Source organism: Dermochelys coriacea, chromosome 5 (assembly GCF_009764565.3).
Source record: "Dermochelys coriacea isolate rDerCor1 chromosome 5, rDerCor1.pri.v4, whole genome shotgun sequence".
Classification (NCBI taxonomy): domain Eukaryota; kingdom Metazoa; phylum Chordata; order Testudines; family Dermochelyidae; genus Dermochelys; species Dermochelys coriacea.
The window spans coordinates 663,683-691,101 of record NC_050072.1 but is presented as its reverse complement, the minus strand read 5'-3'; the positions used below and the strand labels follow the sequence as shown (position 1 = coordinate 691,101).

At 52.8% G+C, this 27,419-nt stretch overlaps 1 protein-coding gene across 1 annotated transcript; it reads left to right on the top strand.

The window, feature by feature from the left end:
- Nucleotides 1-16,506: 16,506 nt before the first annotated feature.
- LOC119856090 (avidin-like) lies at nucleotides 16,507-22,522 on the top strand. The gene is made up of 5 exons (XM_038403185.2): nucleotides 16,507-16,880; nucleotides 17,627-18,323; nucleotides 19,507-19,720; nucleotides 21,282-21,402; nucleotides 21,906-22,522. The coding sequence occupies exons 2-5, from the start codon at nucleotides 18,249-18,251 to the stop codon at nucleotides 22,012-22,014; spliced, it is 519 nt and encodes a 172-aa protein (XP_038259113.2). The 5' UTR covers nucleotides 16,507-16,880; nucleotides 17,627-18,248; the 3' UTR covers nucleotides 22,015-22,522.
- Nucleotides 22,523-27,419: the final 4,897 nt, after the last annotated feature.

The following is a 27,419-nucleotide window of genomic DNA, read 5'->3' as shown; positions in this document are numbered from 1 at the left end:
CTCTGGGGTGTCTCAGGCAGGGGCAGGCTGAGGGGGCTGGGCACTGGCTCTGGGGCGTGTCAGGGTGAGGGCCTGAGGGGGCTGGGTGCTGTCTCTGGAGCATGTCAGGGCGAGGGCCCAAGGGCGTCAGGCACTGTCTCTGGGGCATGTCAGGGCGAGGGGGTTGGGGGTTGGCTCTGGGGTGTCTCAGGCAGGGGCAGGCCGAGGGGGCCGGGCGCTGTCTCTGGAGCATGTCAGGGCGAGGGCCCAAGGGCGTCGGGCGCTGTCTCTTGGGCGTGTCAGGGCGAGGGCCCGAGGGGGCCGGGCGCTGGCTCTGGGGCATGTCAGGGCGAGGGCCCAAGGGCGTCGGGCGCTGGCTCTGGGGCATGTCAGGGCGAGGGCCGAAGGGGGCCAGGCGCTGGCTCTGGGGTGTCTCCGGCCAGGGCAGGGAGCAGTGAGAGCTGGAAGGGAGCGATGGGTCAGGCGCTGCAATGACCCGTGGGGGGTGAGGGCAGGGGGGGCCTTCCCCACGCTGGGATCACGCTCTGGCGGCAACGCAGCACCGTCTGGCACAGCGACCTGCGGGCTGAGCGCCGCACGCCCCACTCAGACCAGGCAGGTTGTGTCCTTGTGAAGAGAGCTCTCAGTGACCCAACAAGAAACACCCTGACGCGTTGGCGGTGCCAAGCCAGGGAGCCCCACCAGTGCCCGAGGCTCCAGCTCCCCAAGCTCGAGCAACCCGCGGGGAGCCTGGACCCTCTCCCTGGTGGAGCCGCCAAGCAGGACACTCAGTGCAATGGGCTGGAAGCAGCAGGCTCAGCTTTCAGAGCCCCACGTTACCCCTGTCAGCAGAGATAAAACATGACTGAGCAGTTCCCTCAAATCTGAAACCCCTCTTGTCCTTCAAGAGCTCCCGGGTCTCAGCTACCAGCTCGCGGGTCCCTGTTGCCTGAGCCGCTGGGGGTTAGAACCGGGCAGATTTCACAGCTGCTTTGCCTGGGAATTCGCCTTCTCGGATCAGAAATGTCCCAGGCCAGAGTCACTATAGAGAATGGGCTTTCTGAGCAGACTTGGCGGGGCAGCTCGGATGATGTGGAAGATTGGACAAATGACCAGGGAATAGTACAAAAATATTGCTCAGGCATGCAGGAGTGAAATCAGGAAGGCCAAATCACACCTGGAGGTGCAGCTAGCAAGAGATGTTAAGAGTAACAAGAAGGGTTTCTTCAGGTATGTTAGCAACAAGAAGAAAGTCAAGGAAAGGCCGCTTACTGAATGCGGGAGGCAACCTAGTGACAGAGGATGTGGAAAAAGCTAATGTACTCGATGCTTTTTTTGCTTCTGTCTTCACGAACAAGGTCAGCTCCCAGACTCCTGCACTGGGCAGCTCAGAATGGGGAGGAGGTGACCAGCCCTCTGTGGAGAAAGAAATGGTTCGGGACTATTTAGAGAAACTGAACGAGCACAAGTCCATGGGGCCGGATGCGCTGCATCCGAGAGTGCTAAAGGAGTTGATGGATGTGATTGCAGAGCCATTGGCCATTATCTTTGAAAACTCCTGGCGATCGGGGGAGGTCCCGGATGACTGGAAAAAGGCTAATGTAGTGCCCATCTTTAAAAAAGGGAAGAAGAAGGATCCTGGGAACTACAGGCCAGTCAGCCTCACCTCAGTCCCTGGAAAAATCATGGAGCAGGTCCTCAAGGAATCAATTCTGAAGCACTTAGAGGAGAGGAAAGTGATCAGGAACAGTCAGCATGGATCACCAAGGGCAAGTCATGCCTGACTAATCTAATTGCCTTCTACGATGAGATAACTGGCTCTGTGGATGAGGGGAAAGCAGTGGATGTGTTGTTCCTTGACTTTAGCAAAGCTTTTGATACGGTCTCCCACAGTATTTTTGCCAGCAAGTTAAAGAAGTATGGGCTGGATGAATGGACTATAAGGTGGATAGAAAGTTGGCTAGATTGTCGGGCTCAACGGGTAGTGATCAATGGCTCCATGTCTAGTTCGCAGCCGGTATCAAGTGGAGTGCCCAAGGGTCGGTCCTCAGGCCGGTTTTGTTCAATATCTTCATTAATGATCTGGAGGATGGCGTTGATTGTACCCTCAGCAAGTTTGCAGATGACACTAAACTGGGAGGAGAGGTAGGTATGGTGGAGGGTAGGGATACGATACAGAGGGCCCTAGACAAATGAGAGGATTGGGCCAAAAGAAATCGGATGAGGTTCAACAAGGACAAATACAGAGTCCTGCACTTAGGACCGAAGAATCCCATGCACCGCTACAGACTAGGGACCGAATGGCTCGGCAGCAGTTCTGCAGAAAAGGACCTAGGGGTTACAGTGGACAAGAAGCTGGATATGAGTCAACAGTGTGCCCTTGTTGCCAAGAAGGCCAGTGACATTTTGGGATGTATAAGTTGCCAGCAGATCGAGGGATGTGATCGTTCCCCTCTATTTGACATTGGTGAGGCCTCATCTGGATTACTGTATCCAGTTTTGGGCCCCACACTACAAGAAGGATGTAGAAAAATTGGAAAGAGTCCAGCGAAGGGCAACAAAAATGATTAGGGGGCTGGAACACATGACTTATGAGGAGAGGCTGAGGGAACTGGGATTGTTTAGTCTGTGGAAGAGAAGAATGAGGGGGGATTTGATAGCTGCTTTCAACTACCTGAAAGGGGGGTCAAAGAGGATGGATCTAGACTGTTCTCAGTGGTAGCAGATGACGGAGCAAGGAGTGATGGTCTCAAGTTGTAGTGGGGGAGGTTTAGGTTGGATATTAGGAAAAACTTTTTCCCCAGGAGGGTGGTGAAGCACTGGAATGCGTTACCTAGGGAGGTGGAGGAATCTCCTTCCTTAGAAGTTTTTAAGGTCAGGCCTGACAAAGCCCTGGCCGGGATGATTTATTTGGGGATTGGTTCTGCTTTGAGCAGGGGGGTTGGACTAGATGACCTCCTGAGGTCCCTTCCAACCCTGATATTCTAGGATTCTATAATTTGCTGGTTTTCCCAGGTTTATTCTGTGGGTCCCTCCCCCCGACACACACGTTTGTCCCCTCATAAAGTTCTCTTTGCTTTAAGGTCTGGGACTCAGGGCTCGCAGGTGGTGGTGTATGGCCTGCCAAGGGCAGCCATGTGGTGCAGGTAGTTTCTTGGCGGGATTCGAGATGATGCTATTTAAGTCTTTAAAAGGAACCCTAGAAACCTGAACCTGGAACCCGGGAGCTGCCCGCAGCACTTGGCAGAAGGGCTACAGGGCGCAGCTGGGCCATTGGTGGGCTGATGGGAACTGGCCGAAACGCCCTGCTCAGAGGGTTACGGGGAATCGTCGCACTGCGGGGTGCCAGATCCACGACTCAGCCAACGCACAGGACAATGTCCCTGAGAAACGACTACGATTCCAACGGTGCTCCCGCACAGCGCCCTCCCCGGCAAAGGGTGAGGCAGCAGGCACAGGACCCTGCCCTTAGAGAGATTTCAGCAACAGGAAGCCAGAGAGAGGCTGACTCGCTATTTATCTGGAGTTCTAAGCAAGTTGCTGACCGAGTAAAATACAATAGAGCCTCAGTGTTACGACCCCTCGGAGATGGAGATTGTTCGTAACTCTGAAATGTTTGTAACTCAGGACAAAACGCTCTGGTTCTTCCAAAAGTTTCTAACTGTACAGTGACTTACTACAGCTCGGAAACTTCACTAGGCAGAAGAAAATGCTGCTTTTAACCATCTGCATGTCAATGAAAGAAGCACAGAAACAGTTTCCTTCCCTTGTCAAATCTCTGTTTTCCACTTCCCCTTCAGTTTTTCAGTAGTTTATGTTAAACCCAGCACTGTACCGGGGGCCCCCTGAGGTTCCCAGCTGCCACAGGCCGCGGGGCTGCAGCTCCTGGCCGCCGCATGCAGCAGGGGCTCCACACAGCTCCTGGCTGATGCAGGCAGTGGGGACTCCCCAGAGCTCCTGGCCCCCATGAGTGGCAGAGATACTCCAGAGCTCCAAGCTGGGGGACCCTGCAGCTCCGAGCCCCCCTAGGTGGTGGGGGCCCTGAGAACTTGGAGCAGCCCACACAGCTGCCCAACCTCTGCAGGGGGTGGGGGGACCCCACAGCTGGGCTACCCATTTTGTCAGGGGTATTTTTAGTTAAAGTCAGGAACAGGACATGGGCTTTTCTTAATTTTTCATTATTGCCTGTGACCTGTCCGTGACTTTTATTAAAAATATCCGTGACAAAATCTTAGCCTTAGTTATAACTATGTGTGATATACCTGCATCTCCAACCTGTGCTGTGTTTCTAGGTGGCACTCCCAGACAGATTGACATCAGCACTACCCAGCCTGCTTGACGACCCATCAAGGGCAATCAGCTATACAACAATCCTATTGAGAGACACCAGGAGCTACGCCTATGAGTCAGCGGATATGTAGGGACATGCTTATGGACAGGGGACTCCAGGAGCTTTTCCATGCCCATGTGCTGGGAGCTTGTGTCTGGGACAAAGGATGTACAAGCCATGTGGCAAAGGATATAAAAAAGCAGCTGCAGCTTCTCCATTTTGTCTTCTATCCTGGTTCCCACCTCTGAAGCAACTTCTCTACCCACTGAAGCTTTGAACAAAGGACTGAATGATCCGTCCAAGCTGTGGATGTGCTCCAGAGGGACTCTACAAGCCAGCAAACTCACTCAAGTTGCTAAGAACCTGATGTATGGACTCTGAAGTCACGTGTAGGTATCTGACTGCTTTGACCATTTAACAATTCTCTCCTCATTCTTTCCTTTCCTTTTATAATAAGCCTTTAGTTTTTGATACTAAAGGATTGGATGGCAGAGTGGTATTTTGGGTAAGATCCAAACTAGGAGGGTAGATCCATCCTCATCATCGTACCCGCTCATTATACTCCACACCTGAACATAGCCATTATATGGACAACATACCCCCATATCTCAATATCTGTACTTGACCCGTTAAACTTTTACCCCCAATTGGAGAGATTGCAAATTATGTATTCCTTACGCCACCCGCTCCTAAACTGAATTTTGCACCCCTTGATAATCTGTAACTTATTCCCTGATAACCAGAAACTTCTATGCCTAAACTCTGTACCGTTTTCTTTTTATTTCAACATTATCTTAATAAAATTATTAAATTTGATCTGGGAATGTGGCTGGCCCTTTGGGGATTACAAGAACATTTTGTATAGCGAATAGAGTTTTTAAATAACTTCTCACTGTACTGGACCTAGGTGCTGATTGGGAGTCAGAGGCTGGAATGCCATAAAAGGGGCTGGGTGGTTTCTGTTTTTGGCTTCTTGATAACAAGTGTGGTGGGGATCAGGAGCACAGTGTGTGACTGGTTGGTGAGTCGAACTTCAGTGTTACGCACCAGTTTGGGGAGAATCAGCTCTGCTTTTGCAGCCTGCCCTGGCTTTGGCAGTGTCAGTGTGGACTGACCTAGGCACCTTGGGTTACAGGAGCACTCTCAGGATTTGGGCTCCCAGCAGAAAGCACCAAGGGGACCTCACTTTTTGGACTGCCACTGGAAGAGATGCATGTTCAGATGTGTTTGACACTGTGTGGGGCTGGTGACAGAAGCCTTCTATCCCAGAAACCACTGTAAGAGTTTTTCCAACCTGGAGGTGCCAGCAAACCTGGGGAGGCCTCTGGCCCATCAGCACCTTAAGGCTCAATGAGCAGCACTTCAACTTACCTCTCCCACCTGCTGCTGCCCTGGCTAAGGCACCTTCACGTGGTCCTCTCGCTCCGCCTCTCCCATGTGCTGGAATCTATCTATAGGGGGTCACTTTGAAGGCACTCCTCACATCACTGCCCAGGTCACACGTCCCTTCTTTTCATTTTATCTTGCTGACCCTGCCAGCAGCTGGGGCTGGAGATTGAATGTCAGTGAGACATAAACAAATAACCGAAGTGACTGCTCGCTTCTGGGAACTGCCAGCAAGGAGAGAACCAACGCAGCTCAGGTTGCAGCCCCTGCCTGCTGCAAGGGGATATAAAGACGGGGCCTGACTGGTGGCTCCAGACTAAGTGCTGGGGAGACTCAATTGGCTTCTGCAGGTGGCTTCTACTCCAGGTGATGATGGGGAAAATTGGCTTCTCCCTGATCCTCGCCCTCTCTCTGGTCACTGTTGGCACCACTTCAGAGAGAAAGGTATGGGGCAGACTTGGCAGGGTGAGGGGCGAGGGGCTGGGCGCTGGCTCTGGGCTGTCCCAGGATTGGGCAGGCCAAGGGGCCAAGAGGGTTGTTCCAGCAATAGTTTCTGCAGCAGGGGCCAGAATCCCCTTGCTCCACTGATCTGGTGAAATGGCAGCAGGTGGTGGCCATGTAGGTGCTGCGGCCGGTGGCTCGACAGGACAAAAACCACAATACCTTTTTTAAACCTCTCTGTTTTGGGGCCTGACTTGGGCATGTTTAGTGTAGGGGAGACCAGCCGAGCAAGGGACTTGATAATGGGTCCAGTCTGTAACTTGCATCCGATGAAGTGAGCTGTGGCTCACGAAAGCTTATGCTCTAATAAATTTGTTAGTCTCTAAGGTGCCACAAGTACTCCTTTTCTTTTTGCGAATACAGACTAACAGGGCTGCTACTCTGAAAAGAATATCAGAGGAACAGTGGGAGGTGGGGTGGGGGGGAGAAATACCATGGGGAAATAGTTTTACTTTTTGTAATGACTCATCCATTCCCAGTCTCTATTCAATACACAAAGTAAAACTATTTCCCCATGGTATTTCTCCCCCCACCCCACCTCCCACTGTTCCTCTGATATTCTTAAAAAGAAAAGGAGTACTTCCGATGAAGTGAGCTGTAGCTCACGAAAGCTTATGCTCTAATAAATTTGTTAGTCTCTAAGGTGCCACAAGTACTCCTTTTCTTTTTGCGAATACAGACTAACACTGCTGCTACTCTGAAATCTGATATTCTTGTTAACTGCTGGAATTAGCCTACCTTGCTTGTCACCATGAAAGGTTTTCCTCCTTTCCCCCCCTGCTGCTGGTGATGGCTTATCTTAAGTGATCACTCTCCTTACAGTGTGTATGATAAACCCCTTGTTTCATGTTCTCTGTGTGTGTATATAAATCTCTCCTCTGTTTTTTCCACCAAATGCATCCGATGAGGTGAGCTGTAGCTCTCGAAAGCTTATGCTCTAATAAATTTGTTAGTCTCTAAGGTGCCACAAGTACTCCTTTTCTTTTTGGTGACCAGCTGCTTGCGTCGCTATCCATTATGCCTCCTTCAGTTGATCCCTTTGGTGAGTCGCATACCCAAATACGTTTCCAGGAGTGCCCCATCTGAAGACACTTCGAAACAGAGATCGACCAGAAACCGGGCTTCTCAACCGAACATCAGCATGTGTGGTGTGTAGCCAGTGGCGTCGTGTTGAGTACAGTTATAGGCATGTACCAAATGCTCCACATGCTGGTTCCAGTACTGCTTCTGCTGAGGCTCCAGAGTTCCCAGCATGTACAGTCAGAAGCGGCTGAATCGTTCTGGCAGTGGATCCCCTTGTGGATGATATGGGGTGGCGTGTGATTTCTTGATCCCCACGATCTTGCAAAGTTCTTTTATTAACCAACTTTTAAAATCCTGTCCCTGGTCTGAGCATAGTCTTGCGGGCAACCCATAGTGAACAAAGATCCCACAGGATCTTCAAAAGAAAAGGAGTACTTGTGGCACCTTAGAGACTAACAAATAAGGTGCCACAATTACTCCTTTTCTTTTTGCGAATACAGACTAACACGGCTGCTACTCTGAAACACAGGATCTTGGCAACTGTGGAAGCTTTCTGGTCTTTGGTGGAATAAGCCTGGGCATAGCGAATAAAATGGTCAGTCACCACCGAGATATTTGCAGTACCCCGGCGGTCAGGCTCCAAGGGCAGAAAGTCCATAAAGACAAGCTCCATGGGTGCCCAACTTGTGATGCTGCCAAGCGGAGCTGCCTGCTTGGGCAGAGTCTTTTGTCGGAAACACCTGGTGCAGGTGTGAACATGGTGGGCGATGTCACCCCCCCTTGGGGTCAATAGAATCTCCCCTTAACTAAGGGCCTCCAACCGCTTCACTCCCAGATGCCCCATTCAGTCGCGGCAGGCCTTCAACACGCCTCGCCGGTATTTCTGCCGTAGCACCAACTGCTTTGGGTGAGACCTCTGGGGATGCTTCTGCCCTCGATAAAGTCGTCCATCCCGAACCAATAGGCAGCCCCATTCCTTTAGCAGAAGAGCTTCCTCTGGGTGACTTGCTCAGATAGGCTTGGGGTCCTTTCCCTTTTCAAATGTGTGTAACCCTTCTGCCCATCCGCGTTGGCAGCAACAAGGGCTGGGGTCAGGATCTAGGGGTTCCATTCCAATAACACAATGCAAAACTGGCTCGAGCCCCCACCCAGTGACCAGCCCTGCTGGGCGCCTCCAAGAGGCAATACTTCCCCTCTTGCAAGCACAGAGCCTGAGTGTAGCAAAAGCCTTTTAATAACAGAGAGAAACAATGTGGCAGTATGTTGGGGAACACCACCAACAGGATTCATAACACAACCCATGTGCAAAAAACCCACCCCAAGCAAATTGGGGCTTGTCCTTTCCCTTTGGTTCTTGAGTCCCGCAAAGTCTCCCAAAGTCCCAAAAGTTCCACAACCCAAAAGTCTCTGCCCCTGGTCAGTGCTGCGCCAGAGTTTGAAGTTTATCTGCAGAGTTTTACTTCCCAACCTGGGTGGAGATGAAGGGGTTAAAGGGCACCTTACTTGGTCCAAAGCCAAGTGCCCCACCTCTCCATGGGGCTCTGCTACGCTCCACTCTGCCAGCCATCCCACGAACTGCTCCACAATATATCTTCAGGCTCCCCCACTACTTAACACAACTGTGATGAAGCGGGTCTGTTCTTAATGTTTCCTCTGAATATTGTGGGGGTGCCTCAGTTTCCCCTAGGCAGTTCTTAAGTATCTAGGGGGTGGGATAAGGGTGTCTGATCATTGCAGAGCCCTAGAGGGCAGGTGTGGGCAGGGGCTGGACACAGAGAATGGCCGACACCCTGTTTCCTGGCCACTGATGGCCTGGGCCCTTCCCCCCTGCAAGGTGAGAGCTAAAGGGTTGGAGAACAAAGGAATCAGGTGCCCTCCTGGCCCCGGAAAGGGACAAAGCCCAGAGGAGGAGGGGGCTGGAGAGAGTTTCAGTTTGGGGCTGGCTGGGGACATGGAGTGAAGTGCAGACGGGGTTGTCTGGCTCACTGCCCCCCAAAATGGACCCAGCTGAGGGGTCCTGTTCTCTGCACCTACAAGGCCTGTTTTAGACCATGTTCCTGTCATCTAATAAACCTTCTGTTTTACTGGCTGGCTGAGAGTCCCGTCTGACTGTGGCGTTGGGGGGCAGGACCCTCTGGCTTCCCCAGGACCCCGCCTGGGTGGACTCCCTGTGGGAAGCGCACAGAGGGGCAGAGGATGTTGAATGCTCCGAGGTCAGACACAGGAAGCTGCAAGTTGTGTATGCTGTGTGTCCTGAAGACAGTGGGCTCAAAGAAAGGAGACTTCCCCAGAGTCCTGACTGGCTTCATGGGGAGCAGTTCCAGAGCATCGCCCAGGGACTCTGAAACAACTGGTGGCAGAAGTGGGATGTACCACACCCTGTGGATGGCGCTTCCTGCAGTAAGTGACTGGGGCGGAGTAAAATGAAGGGGGATTGATGAAGACCAGGCGAGCTGAAGGCTCAGAGAGAAGCGGTTTCAGGGGGCGGTTAACCCCTGGGAGTGTGAGACCAGCGAGAAGGATTGTGCAGGTTGGGGTCCCCCTGGGGACTGTGGTGAGCAGTCTCAGGGGCGGAGTAGCCTGCAGCTTGGCCCTGGGAGAGAGAATGACTTTTGCAGTAACAGGGTTCCCCTGGGGATTGCAGCCAGTGGTCCCAGGGGCAGAGGAGTCTGCAGCTCGACCCTGGCAAAGAGGTGGTGACCTCGAGAAGGGCTGGCACACTCGGGGTTGTCCCTGGAAACCGTGGGGAGCTGAGAGCACACAGGCCTGTGAGTCCACAACAACTTGGGAAGAGCGGAGTGATGGCCTGTCACCATCTCCTTAAGAAGGACATTGTAGCCCTGTGCAAAAAGAGAGGGTTGCGCATTGGAAAGTTCACCAAAGCACAGTTCATCGTGCAGCTGGACAAAGATTCCTGACCCAAATGGGGTAATAGCAGGATCTGGGAGCAGCCGGAGTGGTAGCCAGGCATCCCCAAGACTCCTGTCCCCGACCAGACGGGGGTCTTCACGATCGGGTTCCCCATCCAGGGATTGGAGACGGACGGGATTGGAGCCAAGTCCAAGAGAGCAAGAGGACTGAGAGACAGCGAGAGCCCAAGAAAGAGCTGCAGGAGCAGCAGCAACATGAACTGGCGGTGGTGGAGCGGAGAGGCAGAGGGGACCTCCCAGGGGTGAGTATGGATAGACCATGGGGTGCCAGTTTCGCAGGGAACCTCGATACTAAATTGCTGCCCTTGGTTAAGGATGGGGGGGATGTGGATGCCCCCCTCACTGCCTTTGAGCAGGCTGGCGATTTGGGGCTTTTCTACAGGGTCCCCCAGTTCAGTGTCTAGCTCCCTTGCTGGGTCCCAAGCCATAGATTCCGTCAGCCAGATGGGTGGGGAGGTGGACAGGCTCCCACTCCTGGTCCCAACCTATATGTCTGTGTGGAGTTTCCTGGGGTCAGGCCCCTCGGACCCACAGTGGGAGCTGAAGGTGATGGTCAATGGGGAGACATTCCTGGGGTGGCGAGATCCTGGGACACAGAGACCTGTTGTCAGACCCCTGGTGCTGCAGCCTCAGATGCTGAGGGGCTGTGTGAGCTGGGTGAGGGTCCCAGGGATGAAGCCCCTCGCCCTCCCTACAGCCCAGATCCCTGTGCAGACCTAGGAGAGGTGGGGCTGGCTGGTCATTGGGGTTATCCAGGATATCTCTCCCAGCACAAAACCCCTACACACACACACAAATACTAAAAATAGAAAACCAAGTACAACTACAACTACCTTCTCCTCCAACAGAACTCCCACTCAAACTCCCCTGTTTAGAGCTCTGTTTGCTAGCTCCTGTGCCGCTGCAGCTGTCTGTGTGTCAGGGTGGGGTAGGGTGAGGGGCCAAAGGGGCTGGGTGCTGGCTCTGGAGCATGTCAGGGTGAGGGCCCAAGGGCGTCGGGCGCTGGCTCTGGGGCGTGTCAGGGCAAGGGGGTTGGGGGCTGGCTCTGGGGTGTCTCAGGCAGGGGCAGGCTGAGGGGGCTGGGCACTGGCTCTGGGGCGTGTCAGGGTGGGGCAGGGCGAGGGGCCGAGGGGGCTGGGCGCTGGCTCTGGGGCGTGTCAGGGTGGGGCAGGGTCGGGGGGCCGAGGGGGCTGGGCGCTGGCTCTGGGGCGTGTCAGGATGGGGCACGGTCGGGGGTCCGAGGGGGCTGGGCGCTGGCTCTGGGGCGTGTCAGGATGGGGCAGGGTCGGGGGGCCGAGGGGGCTGGGCGCTGGCTCTGGGGCGTGTCAGGGTGGGGCAGGGTGAGGGCCCGAGGGGGCTGAGTGCTGTCTCTGGAGGATGTCAGGGCGAGGGCCCAAGGGCGTCGGGCGCTGTCTCTGGGGCGTGTCAGGGCGAGGGCCCGAGGGGGCTGGGCGCTGGCTCTGGGGCGTGTCAGGGCGAGGGGGTTGGGGGCTGGCTCTGGGGTGTCTCAGGCAGGGGCAGGCCGAGGGGACTGAGCGCTGGCTCTGGGGCGTGTCAGGCTGGGGCAGGGTCGGGGGCCGAGGGGGCTGGGTGCTGGCTCTGGGGCGTGTCAGGATGGGGCAGGGTCGGGGGGCCGAGGGGGCTGGGCGCTGGCTCTGGGGCGTGTCAGGGTGGGGCAGGGTGAGGGCCCGAGGGGGCTGGGTGCTGTCTCTGGAGCATGTCAGGGCGAGGGCCCAAGGGCGTCGGGCGCTGGCTCTGGGGCGTGTCAGGGCGAGGGGGCTGGGCACGGGCTCTGGGGCGTGTCAGGGTGGGGCAGGGCGAGGGACCGAGGGGGCTGGGCACTGGCTCTGGGGCGTGTCAGGGTGGGGCAGGGTCGGAGGGCCGAGGGGGCTGGGCGCTGGCTCTGGGGCGTGTCAGGGCGAGGGCCCAAGGGCGTCGGGCGCTGTCTCTGGGGCGTGTCAGGGCGAGGGCCCAAGGGCGTCGGGCGCTGGCTCTGGGGCGTGTCAGGGCGAGGGGGTTGGGGGCTGGCTCTGGGGTGTCTCAGGCAGGGGCAGGCTGAGGGGGCTGGGCACTGGCTCTGGGGCGTGTCAGGGTGAGGGCCTGAGGGGGCTGGGTGCTGTCTCTGGAGCATGTCAGGGCGAGGGCCCAAGGGCGTCAGGCACTGTCTCTGGGGCATGTCAGGGCGAGGGGGTTGGGGGTTGGCTCTGGGGTGTCTCAGGCAGGGGCAGGCCGAGGGGGCCGGGCGCTGTCTCTGGAGCATGTCAGGGCGAGGGCCCAAGGGCGTCGGGCGCTGTCTCTGGGGCGTGTCAGGGCGAGGGCCCGAGGGGGCCGGGCGCTGGCTCTGGGGCATGTCAGGGCGAGGGCCCAAGGGCGTCGGGCGCTGGCTCTGGGGCATGTCAGGGCGAGGGCCGAAGGGGGCCAGGCGCTGGCTCTGGGGTGTCTCCGGCCAGGGCAGGGAGCAGTGAGAGCTGGAAGGGAGCGATGGGTCAGGCGCTGCAATGACCCGTGGGGGGTGAGGGCAGGGGGGGCCTTTCCCCACGCTGGGATCACGCTCTGGCGGCAACGCAGCACCGTCTGGCACAGCGACCTGCGGGCTGAGCGCCGCACGCCCCACTCAGACCAGGCAGGTTGTGTCCTTGTGAAGAGAGCTCTCAGTGACCCAACAAGAAACACCCTGACGCGTTGGCGGTGCCAAGCCAGGGAGCCCCACCAGTGCCCGAGGCTCCAGCTCCCCAAGCTCGAGCAACCCGCGGGGAGCCTGGACCCTCTCCCTGGTGGAGCCGCCAAGCAGGACACTCAGTGCAATGGGCTGGAAGCAGCAGGCTCAGCTTTTCAGAGCCCCACGTTACCCCTGTCAGCAGAGATAAAACATGACTGAGCAGTTCCCTCAAATCTGAAACCCCTCTTGTCCTTCAAGAGCTCCCGGGTCTCAGCTACCAGCTCGCGGGTCCCTGTTTGCCTGAGCCGCTGGGGGTTAGAACCGGGCAGATTTCACAGCTGCTTTGCCTGGGAATTCGCCTTCTCGGATCAGAAATGTCCCAGGCCAGAGTCACTATAGAGAATGGGCTTTCTGAGCAGACTTGGCGGGGCAGCTCGGATGATGTGGAAGATTGGACAAATGACCAGGGAATAGTACAAAAATATTGCTCAGGCATGCAGGAGTGAAATCAGGAAGGCCAAATCACACCTGGAGGTGCAGCTAGCAAGAGATGTTAAGAGTAACAAGAAGGGTTTCTTCAGGTATGTTAGCAACAAGAAGAAAGTCAAGGAAAGGCCGCTTACTGAATGCGGGAGGCAACCTAGTGACAGAGGATGTGGAAAAAGCTAATGTACTCGATGCTTTTTTTGCTTCTGTCTTCACGAACAAGGTCAGCTCCCAGACTCCTGCACTGGGCAGCTCAGAATGGGGAGGAGGTGACCAGCCCTCTGTGGAGAAAGAAATGGTTCGGGACTATTTAGAGAAACTGAACGAGCACAAGTCCATGGGGCCGGATGCGCTGCATCCGAGAGTGCTAAAGGAGTTGATGGATGTGATTGCAGAGCCATTGGCCATTATCTTTGAAAACTCCTGGCGATCGGGGGAGGTCCCGGATGACTGGAAAAAGGCTAATGTAGTGCCCATCTTTAAAAAAGGGAAGAAGAAGGATCCTGGGAACTACAGGCCAGTCAGCCTCACCTCAGTCCCTGGAAAAATCATGGAGCAGGTCCTCAAGGAATCAATTCTGAAGCACTTAGAGGAGAGGAAAGTGATCAGGAACAGTCAGCATGGATTCACCAAGGGCAAGTCATGCCTGACTAATCTAATTGCCTTCTACGATGAGATAACTGGCTCTGTGGATGAGGGGAAAGCAGTGGATGTGTTGTTCCTTGACTTTAGCAAAGCTTTTGATACGGTCTCCCACAGTATTTTTGCCAGCAAGTTAAAGAAGTATGGGCTGGATGAATGGACTATAAGGTGGATAGAAAGTTGGCTAGATTGTCGGGCTCAACGGGTAGTGATCAATGGCTCCATGTCTAGTTCGCAGCCGGTATCAAGTGGAGTGCCCAAGGGTCGGTCCTCAGGCCGGTTTTGTTCAATATCTTCATTAATGATCTGGAGGATGGCGTTGATTGTACCCTCAGCAAGTTTGCAGATGACACTAAACTGGGAGGAGAGGTAGGTATGGTGGAGGGTAGGGATACGATACAGAGGGCCCTAGACAAATGAGAGGATTGGGCCAAAAGAAATCGGATGAGGTTCAACAAGGACAAATACAGAGTCCTGCACTTAGGACCGAAGAATCCCATGCACCGCTACAGACTAGGGACCGAATGGCTCGGCAGCAGTTCTGCAGAAAAGGACCTAGGGGTGACAGTGGACGAGAAGCTGGATATGAGTCAACAGTGTGCCCTTGTTGCCAAGAAGGCCAGTGACATTTTGGGATGTATAAGTTGCCAGCAGATCGAGGGATGTGATCGTTCCCCTCTATTTGACATTGGTGAGGCCTCATCTGGATTACTGTATCCAGTTTTGGGCCCCACACTACAAGAAGGATGTAGAAAAATTGGAAAGAGTCCAGCGAAGGGCAACAAAAATGATTAGGGGGCTGGAACACATGACTTATGAGGAGAGGCTGAGGGAACTGGGATTGTTTAGTCTGTGGAAGAGAAGAATGAGGGGGGATTTGATAGCTGCTTTCAACTACCTGAAAGGGGGGTCCAAAGAGGATGGATCTAGACTGTTCTCAGTGGTAGCAGATGACGGAGCAAGGAGTGATGGTCTCAAGTTGTAGTGGGGGAGGTTTAGGTTGGATATTAGGAAAAACTTTTTCCCCAGGAGGGTGGTGAAGCACTGGAATGCGTTACCTAGGGAGGTGGAGGAATCTCCTTCCTTAGAAGTTTTTAAGGTCAGGCCTGACAAAGCCCTGGCCGGGATGATTTATTTGGGGATTGGTTCTGCTTTGAGCAGGGGGTTGGACTAGATGACCTCCTGAGGTCCCTTCCAACCCTGATATTCTAGGATTCTATAATTTGCTGGTTTTCCCAGGTTTATTCTGTGGGTCCCTCCCCCCGACACACACGTTTGTCCCCTCATAAAGTTCTCTTTGCTTTAAGGTCTGGGACTCAGGGCTCGCAGGTGGTGGTGTATGGCCTGCCAAGGGCAGCCATGTGGTGCAGGTAGTTTCTTGGCGGGATTCGAGATGATGCTATTTAAGTCTTTAAAAGGAACCCTAGAAACCTGAACCTGGAACCCGGGAGCTGCCCGCAGCACTTGGCAGAAGGGCTACAGGGCGCAGCTGGGCCATTGGTGGGCTGATGGGAACTGGCCGAAACGCCCTGCTCAGAGGGTTACGGGGAATCGTCGCACTGCGGGGTGCCAGATCCACGACTCAGCCAACGCACAGGACAATGTCCCTGAGAAACGACTACGATTCCAACGGTGCTCCCGCACAGCGCCCTCCCCGGCAAAGGGTGAGGCAGCAGGCACAGGACCCTGCCCTTAGAGAGATTTCAGCAACAGGAAGCCAGAGAGAGGCTGACTCGCTATTTATCTGGAGTTCTAAGCAAGTTGCTGACCGAGTAAAATACAATAGAGCCTCAGTGTTACGACCCCTCGGAGATGGAGATTGTTCGTAACTCTGAAATGTTTGTAACTCAGGACAAAACGCTCTGGTTCTTCCAAAAGTTTCTAACTGTACAGTGACTTACTACAGCTCGGAAACTTCACTAGGCAGAAGAAAAATGCTGCTTTTAACCATCTGCATGTCAATGAAAGAAGCACAGAAACAGTTTCCTTCCCTTGTCAAATCTCTGTTTTCCACTTCCCCTTCAGTTTTTCAGTAGTTTATGTTAAACCCAGCACTGTACCGGGGGCCCCCTGAGGTTCCCAGCTGCCACAGGCCGCGGGGCTGCAGCTCCTGGCCGCCGCATGCAGCAGGGGCTCCACACAGCTCCTGGCTGATGCAGGCAGTGGGGACTCCCCAGAGCTCCTGGCCCCCATGAGTGGCAGAGATACTCCAGAGCTCCAAGCTGGGGGACCCTGCAGCTCCGAGCCCCCCTAGGTGGTGGGGGCCCTGAGAACTTGGAGCAGCCCACACAGCTGCCCAACCTCTGCAGGGGGTGGGGGGACCCCACAGCTGGGCTACCCATTTTGTCAGGGGTATTTTTAGTTAAAGTCAGGAACAGGACATGGGCTTTTCTTAATTTTTCATTATTGCCTGTGACCTGTCCGTGACTTTTATTAAAAATATCCGTGACAAAATCTTAGCCTTAGTTATAACTATGTGTGATATACCTGCATCTCCAACCTGTGCTGTGTTTCTAGGTGGCACTCCCAGACAGATTGACATCAGCACTACCCAGCCTGCTTGACGACCCATCAAGGGCAATCAGCTATACAACAATCCTATTGAGAGACACCAGGAGCTACGCCTATGAGTCAGCGGATATGTAGGGACATGCTTATGGACAGGGGACTCCAGGAGCTTTTCCATGCCCATGTGCTGGGAGCTTGTGTCTGGGACAAAGGATGTACAAGCCATGTGGCAAAGGATATAAAAAAGCAGCTGCAGCTTCTCCATTTTGTCTTCTATCCTGGTTCCCACCTCTGAAGCAACTTCTCTACCCACTGAAGCTTTGAACAAAGGACTGAATGATCCGTCCAAGCTGTGGATGTGCTCCAGAGGGACTCTACAAGCCAGCAAACTCACTCAAGTTGCTAAGAACCTGATGTATGGACTCTGAAGTCACGTGTAGGTATCTGACTGCTTTGACCATTTAACAATTCTCTCCTCATTCTTTCCTTTCCTTTTATAATAAGCCTTTAGTTTTTGATACTAAAGGATTGGATGGCAGAGTGGTATTTTGGGTAAGATCCAAACTAGGAGGGTAGATCCATCCTCATCATCGTACCCGCTCATTATACTCCACACCTGAACATAGCCATTATATGGACAACATACCCCCATATCTCAATATCTGTACTTTGACCCGTTAAACTTTTACCCCCAATTGGAGAGATTGCAAATTATGTATTCCTTACGCCACCCGCTCCTAAACTGAATTTTGCACCCCTTGATAATCTGTAACTTATTCCCTGATAACCAGAAACTTCTATGCCTAAACTCTGTACCGTTTTCTTTTTATTTCAACATTATCTTAATAAAATTATTAAATTTGATCTGGGAATGTGGCTGGCCCTTTGGGGATTACAAGAACATTTTGTATAGCGAATAGAGTTTTAAATAACTTCTCACTGTACTGGACCTAGGTGCTGATTGGGAGTCAGAGGCTGGAATGCCATAAAAGGGGCTGGGTGGTTTCTGTTTTTGGCTTCTTGATAACAAGTGTGGTGGGGATCAGGAGCACAGTGTGTGACTGGTTGGTGAGTCGAACTTCAGTGTTACGCACCAGTTTGGGGAGAATCAGCTCTGCTTTTGCAGCCTGCCCTGGCTTTGGCAGTGTCAGTGTGGACTGACCTAGGCACCTTGGGTTACAGGAGCACTCTCAGGATTTGGGCTCCCAGCAGAAAGCACCAAGGGGACCTCACTTTTTGGACTGCCACTGGAAAGAGATGCATGTTCAGATGTGTTTGACACTGTGTGGGGCTGGTGACAGAAGCCTTCTATCCCAGAAACCACTGTAAGAGTTTTTCCAACCTGGAGGTGCCAGCAAACCTGGGGAGGCCTCTGGCCCATCAGCACCTTAAGGCTCAATGAGCAGCACTTCAACTTACCTCTCCCACCTGCTGCTGCCCTGGCTAAGGCACCTTCACGTGGTCCTCTCGCTCCGCCTCTCCCATGTGCTGGAATCTATCTATAGGGGGTCACTTTGAAGGCACTCCTCACATCACTGCCCAGGTCACACGTCCCTTCTTTTCATTTTATCTTGCTGACCCTGCCAGCAGCTGGGGCTGGAGATTGAATGTCAGTGAGACATAAACAAAATAACCGAAGTGACTGCTCGCTTCTGGGAACTGCCAGCAAGGAGAGAACCAACGCAGCTCAGGTTGCAGCCCCTGCCTGCTGCAAGGGGATATAAAGACGGGGCCTGACTGGTGGCTCCAGACTAAGTGCTGGGGAGACTCAATTGGCTTCTGCAGGTGGCTTCTACTCCAGGTGATGATGGGGAAAATTGGCTTCTCCCTGATCCTCGCCCTCTCTCTGGTCACTGTTGGCACCACTTCAGAGAGAAAGGTATGGGGCAGACTTGGCAGGGTGAGGGGCGAGGGGCTGGGCGCTGGCTCTGGGCTGTCCCAGGATTGGGCAGGCCAAGGGGCCAAGAGGGTTGTTCCAGCAATAGTTTCTGCAGCAGGGGCCAGAATCCCCTTGCTCCACTGATCTGGTGAAATGGCAGCAGGTGGTGGCCATGTAGGTGCTGCGGCCGGTGGCTCGACAGGACAAAAACCACAATACCTTTTTTAAACCTCTCTGTTTTGGGGCCTGACTTGGGCATGTTTAGTGTAGGGGAGACCAGCCGAGCAAGGGACTTGATAATGGGTCCAGTCTGTAACAGGCTGCCATGAAGAGGACAGTGCCCAGCTGCTGTCCCTGTCCACTGAGGGAGGGCAGGAGGGATTCAGCTCAGTTTGCACCAAGGGAGATTTAAGTTAGATACTCAGAGAAATGTTCCCCCCATCAGGGTTTTAAGCACTGGGGCAGGTTCCCAGGGGAGGCTGCGCCATCTCCATCACTGGAGGTTTTTAAGAACAGGTTAAATAAACCCCTCTCAGAGATGGTCTAGGTACAACATAAGCCTGCAGCAGCACAGAGCACTAGACCAGATGGCCTCTCCAGGTGCCATCCAGCCCCACATTTCTATGATCTGGGGGGTCGGATTCACGTTCTGAACTGTTGGTGTTGGCCATTCTCTGCTTCACGCTGTGTAAGGTCGGACTCCAGCTCTACATGTCTGTGCTCAGCAGTGCCCATCCCTGACCTGCGGGCAGGAAGCTCCACAGTGCAGGCTGCTCTGGTGTGGGAGCGAGCACGAGGAATGCAATGCTTGGATTTCAGTAAAAGCACACGCTGACCATGGCAAGAGGCAGGGAATCTGCAAAGCCATTCCCTCTGGTGCGCTGGGACCCTGCCTGGAAAATTCTTTGCTGGACAAAGCCAGGAGCTCACTAATCTTCCATCAGAAATTATGGCCACTAGGAACGCAACCTCCACGCCCACAATGAACGGGGCCAGAGGTTCTTCTCATGACCCACTGGTCCCCTGGGATCTCAGGAACCAGAGCACAGGCGAGGCACTTCGGTTTTTTATTTCCTAGTTTGCAGGCTCTCTCTTTTGCCTTCGGGGCTCTTGGGGCCGCGGCCTCAGCTAAGTCCCTGACCGTGCAGTGCTGTGAATGGGACCATAACTGCTCCCCTTTCAGTGTGACCTGTCCGGGCTGTGGCGGAATGAGCTGCGCTCACTGATGGAAATACATGAAGTTAACCATGCAGGAGAATTCTCCGGCGAGTACCTCACAGCTGTGACGGCCACCAGCAACTGTATCCGCAGGTCACCCCTGAAGGGAGCCCAGCATGACACGAAACGGAGGGGCCAGCCGACCTTCGGCTTCACTGTGAACTGGGAGAAGTTCTCAAGTACGTACCACGCGCTGCTCCGGGGCTGGGGTGGGGGGAGTTACTGTCAGCATGAATGGGGGGCGCTGGGGGCACCTGGAGGATTATTTGGTTTGTTTGTGTGCCAGAAATGGTTGTGGGAAATATGTGACACAGTGCAGTAATTGTGTTCAATAATGGGAGGTTAAAATGAATTGTATATTGCACCAGCAAGCCCATTACCGGCTACTGTGTCCATTTCTGCTGTCTGCATTTCAAAGGGATATTACAGTCTTGGAAAGAGGTCAGAAAACAGCTACCAGGATGGTTCTAGCTCTGGGAAACTGGCCACCCGGGGAGAGACTAACGCAGCTCAATCTATTTAGTTGATACAAGAGAAGGTTATGGAGGTGTCTGATCATGGCCTATGGGCATGCACAGCAGTTAGCTCAAGTTATAATTTGAGAGTCACCCAAAACTCGACTCCTGGCCACACACACACCTGTCAAGCTCACCTAAATTCCAGATAGCTGGCCCATTGGGGGTGTGGGGTGGGTTGAAGCCTGAGTGATGCTGAGGCTCTAGCTAGTAATGCAGGGAGATGTGGGGTGAAACAGCTCTAGTTACAAGAACTCATCAGTAGCTAATTCAATCATTCTGCTAATCCAGCGGCTCCATGTAACGCCAGTGCGGCCGCTTTCACTACAGGTATGCTAGTGCTGTAACACAGGGATACTAACTTCAGCTATCACAGTGAAGATAAACCCTGCAAGAACCTGCATGTGGAGAGCTTCCTGACAGCCGATGACTCTTTAATCTAGCAGACAAAGGTGCCTGGAAACTGAAACCAGACGTATCCAAATTAGAAATGAAGTGGAAGTTTTTCCCGGTGCGGGTGATTAGCCAATGGGACAACTGAGCTGGGCACGTGGTGGATCCTCCATCGCTTGGAATCTTTACGTCAAGACAGAGTCTGTTTCCAAAAGCTCCCTCTGGCTCGAGCAACCATGGCGGGCTGGGCACTGGGATACCTGGGGGAGGTCCCCAGGGCTGGGTTACCTGGGAGGCCAGGTTGCGGCTGATCACAGGGAGGACAGTGGTGGGATCAAATGGCCAGGGGAGGAAGATATCAGCAGTACTTTGTATGGCCTGCCGAGGGGCAGGGGTGGGTTGGGGAGGCCAGAGGCACCTGTGCACAGCTGAGGGGTAGAACCAGGGCCTGAAGGAGATGGTGAGGAGCTCGAGATAGCAATGGTGAGGAGGGAGCCAGCAGACTTTGGAGATGGCCTCAGCATGTGGGGCCTGGGAGAGGGAGTCCAAGTGCCCCCAGCCTGCAGGACTCTCCCCTTCCTGGCCCTAACCCGGCTCATGTAGCCGCCCCTGGAAATGGAGTCATTGCGCTGCTCCACCCTCAGGGCCGGTGCCTGGGAGAGTGTGTCATCGGGGAGAGATGGGCTCTTTGCATGCCTGTGGCATGGGAGCCGTGTCATCGCCACAGAGCACACCCTCTGCCTCCACCCTGAGCTCTGGGCTCAGTGTCTCTGGGGGACACCGAGCATGTGGCACCGTCTCTCCCTCTGACTCCTGTCCGGCTCCCTTGCAGACTCGACAACTGTCTTCGTGGGCCAGTGCTTCGTGGATGATAAAGGGAAGGAAACTCTGAAGACCATGTGGCTGCTGCGTGAGGAGGTTGGATCCCCTGGAGATGGCTGGAGAGCGACCAGGTGGGTGATGGGACACAGACTGCCCAGGAGCGAAAGTGCTGCCTGCAGAGCCGGGACTGCAGGGCCTGGCCCCGTCTCTGCTCAGCGCTGTGCCAAGGGCTGGGATCCCGAGCCCGGCTCTGAGCCTGTGCGGGATGAGATGGCGAAGGGCAGGGCTCTCAGCCCAAAATCACAAACCCGTCCCCTGTACCTGGCTGGAGGAGAAGGAGGTGGTGTGAACATGAGTGAAGGTTTATTCCCCAAATGTGCTGAGTTCCCTGGGCCCTGTCACACCCCAGGGCTGTGTGTGATCCCCCGGCGGGTCTGGCTGGGGCAGGGCCATGTCCTCCCATAGCTCTTCTTCAAGAACTTGCTAATGGGTGAGCAACCCACCGGGGGTGTGGGCATCCTGTGAGAGGGAAGCATCCCCAGGGGAGCCTAGTGCTCCTGCCTCTCCTTGTATTGGGCACCCCGAGCGCAGTCCCATGCTAGGCCAGTAACACTAGCTCTGTGCTTCCCTGCAGGGTCGGCACAAACGTTTTCACCCGGAAACGAAATGTAGAGCGGGGGAAAATCCTTCAGCAGCACTCTCCACCCTGCGAGGCTCCAACTCCAACTCCAACAGCACAGTGAACACGCTCTCCAGCTCCACGGTTCCTGTGCCCACCTGGTCTTGAATTGTTCTGGCCTCTCTCGAGCGTCTCGCCCAGCAGAGTCGCCCGTCTCTGCCTCCATCTCCCCCTCACTCTCTGGTTACCGCCCCAGAATCGCTGCCCCGCCCCCAACGCAGCAGTTTAGTTCATTTCTCAGCAATACTCTAGTGCGGGAGGCAAATGAATTTTTTGTGTTTTTATCTCTCTTGGCTTTTTCAGTCGTGACGCCCACCTGCCCCTCTCTGACTTCCCTGGATGGTCCCGAAATCTCTCCCATTAGCTGGGGCCTTTCTGGGACACTCCTGGCAGCTTTATTGCCCTGGGTTCACTCCTTTCCTCACTCTCCATCAGTCTATGGTAGAGATTGCACCAACCTTACTAAAGTCCCAAGGAAATGGTGCTCCCCTTCTCAATGGCCTTTACGTTTGCTCAGGACTATCCACTCTCAGTGCTCCCAGCTCAAAGGTTCATTTCTCTTAGAAAGTTTCAGCCCTTCGTGAGTTCTGGACTCTAAGTACCAAATAAACTTTGTTCCAATGGAAAAATATTGTGCCATTCTGTGTTGTTATTATTGGAAAATAGTTTTTAGTTCACCATCTGCGCAGGCTACTTACTGCTGCATAGTGACCTGGGACAAGGAGAGTGATGGGGAACTGCTTAATGTAGAGGGGTCATACGCCATTGCTGGAGAGTGCTGGGTTATGAATATATTTCCTCATCTCTCTATTTCTTGGCAATTCAGTCTCCCCTCTCAACTGCCCATCATGCTGACTGATATGGTCTCATCGTTTCCTTGTACTCCCCTGTTGATTTGTCTGTATCATAGAATCATAGAAATGTAGAAATGAAAGGGACCTTGATACGTCATCTAGTCCAATCCCTGCACTGAGGCAGGACTAAGTATTATCGAGACCATCCCTGACAGGTGTCTGTCTGAACTGTTCTAAAAACCTCCAATGACCGAAATTCCACAGCTTCCCAAGGTAACTTGTTCCAGTGCTTAACCACCACAGAAGGGCGGTCATCCATCAGGGTGGCCATCTGCAGGTAGGTCATCCCCGGGGTCTTCTGCACACCCTGGAAACTTTTCCTGTATACCTCGGGGGTCAATTCAAATTTGCACAGCAGGGCTTGTTTGAACAGTGCATAGTCCCCAGGTTCCACCCCATCCATCTGGCTGAACATCCCTATGGCCTTGGGACCCAGTAAGGAGGTGAGATGCTGGAGCCTGTCTGCAGGGCCAACCTGGTGCACGTTGCAGCCTTCTCAAAGACAGCGAGGAAGGCGTCTCTATCATCCCCTTACTTAAACTCAGGTTTCAGAGTAGCAGCCGTGTTAGTCTGTATTCGCAAAAAGAAAAGGAGTACTTGTGGCACCTTAGAGACTAACAAATTTATTAGAGCATAAGCTTTCGTGAGCTACAGTGTATATAAATCTCTCCTCTGTTTTTTCCACCAAATGCATCCGATGAAGTGAGCTGTAGCTCACGAAAGCTTATGCTCTAATAAATTTGTTAGTCTCTAAGGTGCCACAAGTACTCCTTTTCTCCTTACTTAAACTGAGGCAGTACTTTGATATCAGAGTTCCCTGCAGGCTTAGCCACCTTGGGCCCATCCCTGCTCACCCCAGCAGGGATCTCTCTGCCTCTCCCCAGTTCATGCCGTCTTTGCTCTTCCTCGTGTTTTCACTCTCTCTCATGGTCCTACCCTTACTTCTCACAGTCCTCCATCTCTTTCAGTTTCAGCTCCACTTCCAACCGTCTCAGCTCCAGTCTCAGATCCACCGACGGGGAACTTGGCAGTGAAGATCCCCTGCTGATTGGATAGATGAGTCCCCAGGATCGCCTGGATGCTTTCAGCCCCTCCCATGGCCTCAGTTGGGTTGGGGCCTGGGGCGGCCCCTGGGGCTGCCTGGCTGCTCCCAGCCTCTCTCAGGACCTCAGCTATGTCAGGAACCGATCATTCTCCTCCAAATGCGATCATTCTCCTCTAACTGAGCAATCAGCTGCTCCTTGGTGAACTTTCCAATGTGCGCCCTCTCTCCCTGCACAGCTCTACAATGTCCTTCTTAAGGGGATGGTGATTGGCCATCTCCACGCTGTTCCCAAGTGGTCACGGACTCTCTCAGCTCCCCACGGTGCTTGGGGGGACCCCTTTAGTGCGACAGCCCTTCTCGGGGGTCCACTCCCTCTCAGAGGTCAAGCCGTAGGCCTCTTCACCTTCTGGAACTGCATCTCTCTGAGCCTGGTCCTCATTAATCCCCCTTTGTTTTACTGCTCCCCATTCACTTACTGCAGGATGTTTTGTCCCCAGGGTGCAGTTTATCCCACCGCTGGCACCAGTTGTCATGGAGTTCCCGGCCGATGCTCTGGAACTACTCCATACGAAGCCAGCCAAGACTCTGGGGGAGTCTCCTCTCTGTGAGCAGACTGTCTCCAGGGCAAGAAGCTTCCACGGCTTCCACCTTCCTGGGTCTGACCTCGGAGCATTCAACATCCCCTGCCCCGTGTGCTTCCCGCAGCGAGTCCATCCGAGCGAGGCTCCTGGGGAAGCCAAAGGGCCCTGCATCCCAACTCCACAGTCAGATGTGACTCTCAGCCAGCCAGGAAAACAGAAGGTTTATTAGTTGACAGGAACACAGCATAGAACAGAGCTTGTTAGTACAGAAATCAGTGACTTTCAGCCACATCCATCTTGGGAATCCTGGGCCAGATACCCTGGACTCCCCCATATCTAGTCCCCAAAAAACCCGACTCCCCAGCTTCCAGTGACCCGATCTCTGACCTGCCCATTGCTACACCTCCTGGCCTTTTGTCTTGCTTCCTGGGCAAAGAGTCACTTGGTCGCATCCCCCTCCTGGGTCTCAGGTTACAAAGGTCATGGCCTATGTGTAGAGCTGGGCAGCCACATCTGGCCAAAGGCTACAGTGAAAGTCACACACCAAATTCCCATCACCTAAGCACTGGTGCAGTACAAAGGGAAACTGAGGCACACACAGTATTAGTATCAGACTCACATGCAACATAACAAGGTGAATAAAATCCCAATTTGTCACAACTGCTCATTACACTTAGATCTGATTGTTACTGGTTTCATGTGCTGTTTTAATGAATAGTACAAGGAAGTGAAAATAGAATGTAAAATGTGTTAGAAATTGGTTTGTTAGTTATTAATTATTTCTATAGCGCTGTTGATTAATTGCAGTTAACTCGTGATTAACTCAAAAAATTTAATCACGATTAAAAAAATTAATCGTGATGAGTCTCACTGTTAAACAATAAGAAAAGGAGTACTTGTGGCACCTTAGAGACTAACAAATTTATTAGAGCATAAGCTTTCGTGAGCTACAGCTCACTTCATCGGATGCATTTGGTGGAAAAAACAGAGGAGAGATTTATATACACACACACAGAGAACATGAAACAATGGGTTTATCATACACACTGTAAGGAGAGTGATCACTTAAGATAAGCCATCACCCACAGCGGGGGGGGGGGGGGAAAGGAGGAAAACCTTCCATGGTGACAAGCAAGGTAGGCTAATTCCAGCAGTTAACAAGAATATCAGAGGAACAGTGGGGGGTGGGGTGGGGGGGAGAAATACCATGGGGAAATAGTTTTACTTTGTGTAATGACTCATCCATTCCCAGTCTCTATTCAAGCCTAAATTAATTGTATCCAGTTTGCAAATTAATTCCAATCAGCAGTCTCTCCTTGGAGTCTGTTTTTGAAGCTTTTTTGTTGAAGTATAGCCACTCTTAGGTCTGTGATCGAGTGACCAGAGAGATTGAAGTGTTCTCCAACTGGTTTTTGAATGTTATAATTCTTGACGTCTGATTTGTGTCCATTCATTCTTTTACGTAGAGACTGTCCAGTTTGGCCAATGTACATGGCAGAGGGGCATTGCTGGCACATGATGGCATATATCACATTGGTAGATGCGCAGGTGAACGAGCCTCTGATAGTGTGGCTGATGTGATTAGGCCCTATGATGGTATCCCCTGAATAGATATGTGGACAGAGTTGGCAACGGGCTTTGTTGCAAGGATAGGTTCCTGGGTTAGTGGTTCTGTTGTGTGGTGTGTGGTTGCTGGTGAGTATTTGCTTCAGATTGGGGGGCTGTCTGTAAGCAAGGACTGGTCTGTCTCCCAAGATCTGAGAGAGTGATGGCTCGTCCTTCAGGATAGGTTGTAGATCCTTGATGATGCGTTGGAGAGGTTTTAGTTGGGGGCTGAAGGTGATGGCTAGTGGCGTTCTGTTGTTTTCTTTGTTGGGCCTGTCCTGTAGTAGGTGACTTCTGGGTACTCTTCTGGCTTAGCCTACCTGCTTGTCACCATGGAAGGTTTTCCTCCTTTCCCCCCCCCGCTGTTGGTGATGGCTTATCTTAAGTGATCACTCTCCTTACAGTGTGTATGATAAACCCATTGTTTCATGTTCTCTGTGTGTGTGTATATAAATCTCTCCTCTGTTTTTTCCACCAAATGCATCCGATGAAGTGAGCTGTAGCTCACGAAAGCTTATGCTCTAATAAATTTGTTAGTCTCTAAGGTGCCACAAGTACTCCTTTTCTTTTTGCGAATACAGACTAACACGGCTGCTACTCTGAAACCTGTTAAACAATAGAATACCAACTGAAATGTATTAAATATTTGTGGATTTTTTTTTACATTTTTCAAATATATTGATTTCTCTTGCAACACAGAATGCAAAGTGTACACTGCTCATTTTATATTATTATTTTTATTACAAATATTTGCACTGTAAAAAACAAAAGAAATCGTATTTTTCAATTCACGTCATACAAGTACTGTGGCACAATTTCTTTATCGTGAAAGTGTAACTTACAAATGTAGTATTTTTTTTATACATAATGGCACTCAAAAACAAAACAATATAAAACTTTAGAGCCTACAAGTCCACTCAGTCCTACTTCTTGTTCAGCCAATCACTCAGACAAACAAGTTTGTTCACATGTATGGGAGATAATGGTGCCTGCTTCTTATTTACAATGTCACCTGAAAGTGTGAACAGCCGTTCACATGGCACTTTTGTAGCCGGCATTGCAAGGTATTCATGTGCTAGATATGCTAAACATTTGTATGCCCCTTCATGCTTCAGCCACCATTCCAGAGGACATGCTTCCATGCTGATGACGCTTGTTAAAAAAATAACGCATTAATTAAATTTGTGACTGAACTCCTTGGGGGAGAATTGTATGTCTCCTGCTCTGTGTTTTACCCGCACTCTCCATAAATTTCATGTTATAGCAGTCTCAGTTGATGACCCAGCACACTTTCATTTTAAGAACACTTTTACAGCAGATTTGACAAAACGCAAAGAAGGTACCAATGGGAGATTTCTAAAAATAGCTACAGCACTCGACCCAA